This window comes from Petaurus breviceps, unplaced genomic scaffold (assembly GCF_028583685.1).
Source record: "Petaurus breviceps papuanus isolate PSGF00001 unplaced genomic scaffold, PetGlider_PUasm1.0 174, whole genome shotgun sequence".
NCBI lineage: Eukaryota > Metazoa > Chordata > Mammalia > Diprotodontia > Petauridae > Petaurus > Petaurus breviceps.
The window spans coordinates 25,661,524-25,669,998 of NW_027185761.1; the positions used below are offsets into that span (position 1 = coordinate 25,661,524).

The 8,475-nt window shown below is 45.1% G+C and overlaps 1 protein-coding gene across 6 annotated transcripts in view; it reads right to left on the bottom strand.

Annotated features, from left to right (window-relative positions):
* MTMR14 (myotubularin related protein 14) overlaps nt 1-1,779 on the bottom strand; it is a 52,707-nt gene extending 50,928 nt beyond the window's left edge. For 2 of the 6 annotated variants that reach the window (XM_069084004.1, XM_069084007.1), the window contains exon 1: nt 1,510-1,771. In XM_069084004.1, coding sequence (XP_068940105.1) covers nt 1,510-1,692 — 183 coding nt within the window. In that variant the 5' untranslated portion in view covers nt 1,693-1,771. Of the gene's footprint in view, nt 1-1,509 lie in introns of all 6 variants that reach the window. The other 4 variants (XM_069084006.1, XM_069084003.1, XM_069084005.1 and 1 more) reach the window with 4 other exon arrangements.
* Between the last annotated feature and the right edge of the window lie 6,696 nt (nt 1,780-8,475).

An 8,475-nucleotide genomic window follows, 5' to 3' on the forward strand; every position in this document is an offset into this window, starting at 1 on the left:
TTAATAACCTATTGTTTATTGACAGGAGGGAAATCATTACTTGAAGATATTTTGTCTACAAGCTAAGTAGACGCTCAATGAGAAGGAGTTATACAATGTACGGTATCTATCAAAGACTGCAAGGAAAAAAAATAACTGATTCTATTTCAAACAGGTGTCAAAACAGTAATAATGTAAATAGTAGATGTGACCTCAGGAAATCTCAATTAGGAGGCTAAGTCAACCTTTCTGAACAGTAAAAATGAAAGGGATGGTACTTGTACCAGGACTCTGGAGAAAGTGTTGTCACCTTTAGAGTACTACGTAAAAGTTGTCATCAATAGTAGAATCCACAGCAAACATTAAAGATATTTCTATCACTGACCCTTCTGGAAGTAGATAAAACTCTCAGATGCTGTGCAGACATAAGACTGACCCTCCATAAACTAAACACAGAGACAGAACCCAGAGGTAACAGAAAATCAAATTTACTTTGGACATTGAGATACAGAGGGATACAGAATGCAGTCCTACCTAAAGGAGTCCTGCACTGAATAACATGCAACCCCAAAAGGCTTTAGCAGCATGTCTGGGCTGGTATGGAAAACAGACTGCTTACCTGACCCAAGCCAGAGCTTGCCCATCTAACTCCCAGAAGCATTCCCTGAATTACCTACTGGTACACCTGACTATCACAGGCAGTCTGACAGGCAACAGGTATTCATTAAACCATTACTACCCGCCAGGCAATGTGCTGGGGATACAAAGAAAGGCCAAAGACAAGTGTCTGCCCACGAGGAGGTCTGTCTAATGGGAGAGACATCCCCCCCTCTCCCCTCCCATAAAAAGTATGAAGACACACACAGGATAAATTGGGGGTAGTTTCTGAGGGAAAGCACTAAGGCTTCGGACCTTTCTGATCTAACCCCGTCCACTTACAGATAGGTGGGGGGCCTCCACTGATTATCAAGCGTCTAAGGGGGCCTGGCACTAAGCTAAGCTCCGGGACAATAGAGAGAAAGGAGAGGTGCTGCCCCCAAAGGGCTGAAAGTCTAAGGGGAGGGCAGATAGGCCAAACCACCCGGCACAGCCAGAACGGGGCCGAGACGCCCCTTCATCTCACGGATGGTAAGAGCAGCTTCTGGAGGGGGGGGGGGGCGAAGCGGCGCGCGAACGAGCCGGGGGCCTCTTCTGATCATTCCCTGGGGTGACCCCTGGGGTCACGAGGCGGCGGGGCCGGCGGGGGGTGGGCACAGGGGTCTTTAGGAACCAGAAGGGGGAGACTCGCAGGCATCGAGTCAACAAGCATTTATTAAGCGCCTACTGTGTTCGCAGCTCTTAAGGCAACACCAGTCCCTGCCCTCGAGGGGCTGACGGTCTAACCGGGTGGACCTGGAGGCCCCCGAGAAGCTGGAGACAAATAGCGGAGGAAGTCCCCAGCCCGAAGCTCGCGGGGAAACAAAGACGGGGCGGGAAGAGGAAGAGAGTCCCAGGGCGAGGGCCCCGATGGCCCCTCGCCCCCTCCCGTACCTTGGCGTTGCCCGCGCCGCTGCCGCCGTCCTTGGCCCGGTACTGGGTCCGGGAGAATTCCTCCAGCAGCTCGGCCAGCCCCGGCTCCTGCGGCGGCGACGACGAGGACGACGACGACGAGGAAGCAGAGGAGGAGCCGGACGAGGGCGACGAGGAGGCGGCGGCGGCCCGAGCGCCGGCCATGCCCCAGGCTCGAGTCCACCTCAGCGCGCCGCGCACCAGCCCATGCCGCCGGGCCGCCTGCCCGCCCGCCAGCCCGCCCGGCCCAGCCCAGTCCTGCCCAAGACCAGCCCGCGCTCCGGACCCAGACCGGAACCGACCGAGCCCCGCCTTCGATCCCCCCCACCCCCCGGCCGCCGCCGCCTCCTCCGCCGCCACAGCCAGGAACGGCTCACACTTCCGCCGACGCCCTCACCGGATGTTTACTCCTGCCCCGACCAATCGGCATCCAGAACGCGCGCCCCGCCCCGATGACGGCCCGCCTTCCCACCTCCGCCTCCCTCCCTGTACCCTCCCCTCGCCGTGGAAGAAACCACGTGTGAAAAGTTAAGGGGAGAGGCGGCAGGCCTATTTCCACGTGTTCGGTGGGCGGAAGGAAATTGGTCGAAACCATCGACGCCGCTTTTGGGCCGAAGTGGGGGTCAAACGTCGGGAGGGAGGAGCTCCCCAGTCTTGAATCTTTGCCAGGTGGGGAAGTTGTGCCCTCAGGGTAGCAGCTCGGGTCACCGAAGCCCAAACATCTGGGCTGGGAGTCAGCCACTAAGTCAACAAGACTTAAAAAAAAAAAAAAGTCCATTTATTTAATTATTTTAAACTTTCATTTAAAAATTTGAGTTTGAAAGCCCTCCTCCGGCCCCTCCCCCACCCATTAAAAAGGCAAACAGTAGGATACCCATTATACGTGCTAAGTCATGCAAAACAATTATTAGCTATCCATGAGCTTTTATTAAGCACCACCTGTTTGCCAGGCACCGTGCTAACTGCCAAAAAAGCCCAAAAGACGGTCTCTGCCCTCCAGGAGCTCACTGTGTCCTGAGTTTAAAGGGAGACAGCCTGCCAACCGGAGTGGGCCTTCGAAGGGGGAGAGAAAGCTCTAAAAGGGATCTCGGAGCCATCTAGTCCAAACCAACCCCCATCACTTCAGTGATGTGGAAAATGAGATGCAGGTCCCTTAATGCATTAATGCCTGAGTGTGGGTTGTTCAGATGTTCTGAAAAGCAACTTAGAGCACTATGGTGGAAGGCATTAAACTTTGCATATCCTTTGACCTAAGAATACCGTAACGAACTTATAATGAAAAGAAAGAGGAAAAGGACCCTTGTGTGTGTGCTGACATACATGCATACGCGAGCACCTATACAGAGAGAGACAGAAAGCAAGGGTCCAAGGGTCAAGAGGGAGTTGTCTTTTCAGGAATATCAGTACCTCTATTACATCACCTACTCCAAAGTCTTCTTTACTTAGCCCTATAAAATCCTAACTCTATTGAGTTCAGAAAGCAGTGAGATGTGTTTAAAAAGAGCAAACTGAAATCCAGTGATCCAATTTCAAGCCCCAACTTCCCCATAAATTTGTTTGGTTTCCTTAGATAAGTGATTTAATTTCTCTGTGCCTCTGTTGCGTCATTTGCCGAAGGAGAATAACCATGACTTCACTGTCCAGTTCACAAGGAATTCTTATGTTGCTGGAAGAAATGCAGAGTGGGGCCATTACAAACTCAAATCGTCTCACCCCAACTGGGCCTTCTGTCAAGGCCACATTCGAATGCAGGTCTTCCTGACTCCAGGCACAGCACTCTGTCAACACAGAAAATCTTACAATTGGAAGGGACTTCTGAGGCTGCCTAGTCTAACCACAGCCTAACTGAGAATCCCAAGCTGTGCACATACTCTGGGCAAATGGTCCTCCCAGAAGACCTTTTAGCTTTGTTAGTATCTCCCCCTACTTGGATACTCTCTCTTCCTTTACCCTTCAGAACACCATTTTCTCTTGGTTCTTTTGCCTGTTTGCTTCTTCTCCAGTTATCCAATTCATTATCTTTGCCAGTATAACCAATTCAAACTTCTCTACCAGTTCATTAACTTGCAAGTCATGGCATCACCTTCCTCTTTGAGACCCAAGGACAAACCATAATCTTCCACCTGCTCCCTAATGATGGAAACCCTCTTGTCTCTCTATAATTCATTCTTTGCTAACCTTTTTCACTTTCATAGGTTTTTCATAATTTATGCAGACGCTTCCCAAATCCCTACCACCAGTTCTAATTCTAGTTCCCCTGGGCTCTAATTCATCATCTCCAGTCTTCCCGATAAGCAGGCACTCCTGCCTAAATGAACTGTTGCTACCACTAACATTACATGGACAAAGACAAACAAACTCATCATCTGACTCCTTAAAAGTCCACCTCTTCTTCCAACTTTAAAAAAAATTAATTTGTTTGTTTACTTTTAGTTTACAAGAATTAGTTCCACAATCCCTTGAGTTTCATATTTTCTCCCCCTCCCTCTCCGCCCTTCCCATCCATGGTGGCATGCAATCAAATATGGGATCTGCAAATACCTTCACATTAAACATTAGTCAGGTTGTAAAAAAGGATTATAATTTATAGAACGAACAATGGGAAAGAGGAAACAAAACAAAACGAGAAAAAGAAAGAGAGCAGGTAGTTTGCTTCAATCTGCATTCAAACTCTGTAGTTCTTTCTCTGGATGTGGACATCTCTTTCCATCATGAGTCTTTTGGAGTTGTCTTATAGCCTTGCATTGCTGAGAAGAGCCCAGTCTATCAAAGTTAGTTGTCACACATACGTTGTATCTGTAATTGTGTACAAATTTCTCCTGGTTCTGCTCTTCTCACTCAACATCAGTTTGTATAAGTCTCTCTAGGTTATTATGAAGTCTGTCTGCTCCTCATTTCTTATAGCACAATAGTATTCCATTACATTCATGTACCACAACTTGTTTAGCCATTCCTCAATTGATGGGCATCCCCTTGATTTCCAATTCTTTGCCACCCCACTAAAAGAGCTGCTATGAATATTTTTGTACATATGCGGCCTTCTTCCCACTTTTATGATCTCTTTGGGATACAACCCTAGAAGTGGTATTGCTGGGTCAAAGGGTATGCATTTATTTATAGCCCCTTGGGCATAGTTCCAGATTGCGGCTCCAGAATGGTTGAATCAGTTCACAACTCCACCAACAATGCATTAGTGTTCCAATTTTTCCACATCCTCTCCAGAATTTATCATTTTCCTGTTTTATCATCTTAGCCAATCTGACTGGTGAGATGTGGTACCCCAGAGTTGTTTTGATTTAATTTCTCTAATCAATAGTGATTTAGAGCACTTTTTGATATGCTTATAGATATCTTTAATTTCTTCCTCTGAAAACTGCCTGTTCATATCCTTTGACCATTTATCAATTGGGGAATTCCTTCCAACTTTTTGATTCCTCCTGAGGTCATCACAATCCTCATAGACACTCAAGCTTTAAGCCTTGAAGTTGTCTCCTTTTTTTTTTTTTTTTTTTTGGAGGGGGGAAGGCAAGCCAAGGTCACACAGCTAGTTAAGTGTCAAGTGTCTGACGCTGGATTTGAACAGGATTGCAAAGGGCCTTATCTTAAACTCAAGAGTCCTGGTCTTTTTTTTTTTCTGGCATGGACTCCCCAACTATCCCTATGGGTGCGTTCTCACAGTTATATTTATAAATGCACAAAATGAGCAAACATAGGAATACAAAGCAATCCAATTATATTGAGATACCTTTTTTTGGAAGAGGGAAGGCAGGGCAATTGGAGTTAAGTGACTTGCCCAAGGTCACACAGCTAGCATGTCAAGTGTCTGAGGCCAGATTTGAACTCAGGTCCTCCTGACTTCAGGGCTAGTGCCCTATTCACTGTGCCTCCTAGCCTCCTCTTGATGTAATCTTTGATAGCTTCCTCTTCCTGACACCCTACTTGTCTCCTACCTACACAAAACCCATATTTTCCACTCACAGGGCTCAGGCCCTGATGACCTGAACTAATTTAATGGCCTCTACCAGGCCATTAGTCTCTCTTTCATTCATCCTTCATGCAGGTATCAAAATAATCTTCCTAATGTACAAATCTCATTATGATACCCTACTACCTAAAAGCCTTCTACAGTTGCCTGTGGCTTCCAGGATAAAATACAAACCCCACCATCTAGAACAGGGATTCTTAACATGGAGTTTGTAAACTTCATTTAAAAAAAGTTTGGGGCGGCTAGCTGTTGTAGTGAATAAAGCACCAGCCCTGGAGTCAGGAGGACCTGAGTTTAAATCTGACCTCAGACACTTGAAACACTTATTAGCTGTGTGACCTTGGGCAAGTCACATAACTCTAAATTGCCCTGGCTTCCTCCCTCCAAAAAAATATTTGGATAAGTATTTCAATATAATTGGATTGCTTTGTATTCCTATGTTTGCTCATTTTGTGCATTTGTAAACTTAACTGTGAGAAGCTGTCCATAGGGATAGTAGGGGAGTCCATGCCAGAAAAAAAAAAGACTAGGATGCCTGAGTCTAAGAAAAGGCCCTTTGCAATCCTGCCCCAACCTTCTTGTCCTGTCCTATTTCACCATACTTCCCTTTACCCTATATTCTAATCACATTTGACCAGTAGCAGTTTCCTATCTCCTGCCTCTGTACATTCCCCATAGGCTATCATCTCTACCTACATAGCACCCCCTTTCCTGGAATTCACTTCCTTATTGCTTTTCTGTCATGGAATAAGAGTATCATACCTCTTGAGCTGGAAGAAACATCAAAGGTCATCTAGTGTAACCCCTTCAGTTTTCAGATAAAGAAACCAGGACCCAGGGAGGTTGTGACTTACTCAGCATCTTACAGGCAGTAAGCATCAGAGCTGGCATTTGAACCCAGGTCCTTTGACTCCCTAGTTGGTACTCTCTCCCCTGTACCATGCCGTCAACTTCCTCTTCCTCCAAGTTTCAGCTCAGGTGCTACCTTCTCCATGGAACCTTTTCTGATGCACTCAGTTGAAAGTGTTGCTCTACCCTAAAGCGTCCTAGATTTCTTTATCTAGATCTCTCCTTTGAGCTTATCATATCCTTTCTTGTTTCAGATTTATCTGTATGCTTTTCATATTTCTCTACCACCCTCCTACTAGATTGTCAGCTCCTTGAGGGCAGGGATTGTGTCGTGTTTATATTTTTTATGTCCAGTGCTGAACACACTGTTTTTATGTAACGGGAACCTAATAAATATTCATTTAATTGAATCATTGAACTTTGCTTAAAGGAAAAAACAACTATACATGGAATGCCAGTCCCCAAAGAATTGAAGTTGTGGCTCAACCAAAGTGCCAGGGAAAGACGCATGGTGGATGAGAGAAGGTTGCAGCATATTAGCAGTGAAGAATTGTGCAGGAGAAGCAGCATGCAAGTTATTAGCAAAGAAATGTACAATCAGAGAATGTATGAGAAGGAAGTGAGCCCTAGCAATTTAATGGGGAAAAGGAAAAGTTATACATGAGTGTTACAATACACAATATTGCATGATAAGTTGAGAATTGCCTCAAAAAAGGGCTATATGAGGTTATGAATAGGTGGGTGGGTGGAGAATTACTAACTAGGGTTAAGTAGATAAAACTTCCTAGAGAAAGGAGAATTTTAAAAGGAAGGTTAGGTTAGGAAGTAGGTAGGTCTTGCAGTGAGAGAGCTGATGGCCAGCCTGTGTGCTCAAATGGTCTCTACATACTGTCAAAAGATCTAGAGGCAAGGCCCCCACCCCACTAGGTGGATTTTAGTTCTCTGTATACAGATACAGGTATGGATCAGACCTGAATAAGATGCAAAGATAGGGCCGAGCTGTTGTCTGCTCCACAGGAGAGAAGTACCCACACCAATGAATGATGTGACAGATTTAGCAAGTAATGAAGGATAGAAATGAAAATATGACTTATTCAGATCTTCTCAGCATTAATGTTCATATATACTAAATTAATATTTATTTGTGCTTTTAAGGGATTTAAAGCCTTTCCCTTGTAATACACTTCCCATCTTCTCAATTCAAATGGACATTCTCTTGGGGCAGTAGCTGAGTCTATTTAAGAGGCATTTAAAGCCTTCCACAATCCAGCTGTGGAACCTACCTTTCCTGTTTTATTTCACATTACTCCCCTCTATACATTCTCAATAGCAGTCAAATTGGTTCATTAATTATTCTCCATCTACGTCATTCCATCTTCCATCTCTTTACCTTTCCAGAGGGTAGGGGTCCCCATGTCTGGAATGCACTGTTTTTCTCAACCTCTGATTTATATAATCCTTGGCTTCCTTCAAAGCATAGTTCAGCTACTCCCTCATATTGAACCCTCCCTAGTGAAATTACTTTGTATATACATTATATTTACTTATCTGCGTACAGAGCTATCATATCCTCTCAGTAGAATGTAAGCTCCTTGAGGGCAGGGACTAATTCAGTTTTTGCGCTTCTATCTCCAGTACCTTGCATGTAAGGGGTGTTTAATAAATGCGTGGTGAAATGACATTGTTGAATTGTGAGCCCCTCCCTATCTTGTTGTCTACACAAGGAAAACTTATTAAATTTTGCTTATTTTCTCTTCTCTCTTATTTGATCTTCTTATTCCCATTTTCTGGTATGACTGTGGTCCCTTCTTCCCAGGTTTGCAAGGATCTGTGTTTGAAGCATTTTTTTTTTTTGGAGCCAATCTTCACCAGGGAACCTTACCCAATTGCCTTCTTCCCCAACTCTCCACCAGTTAGCATATATTAAGCACTTAAATTTATATGGAGTGTCCCTGAGTTTATGAATTGGTTGTCTTCCAAAAGTTCTTAAGTCAGTTTTTGGGAATGTATTTGGACATATATGGATGTATTTTTCCATAGAGATAGTGATTCAGCTCCCAGGCTAGCCCACAAAAGCATGTTTATGTAGTCGAAGCCTATAGGAAGCCAGTAGA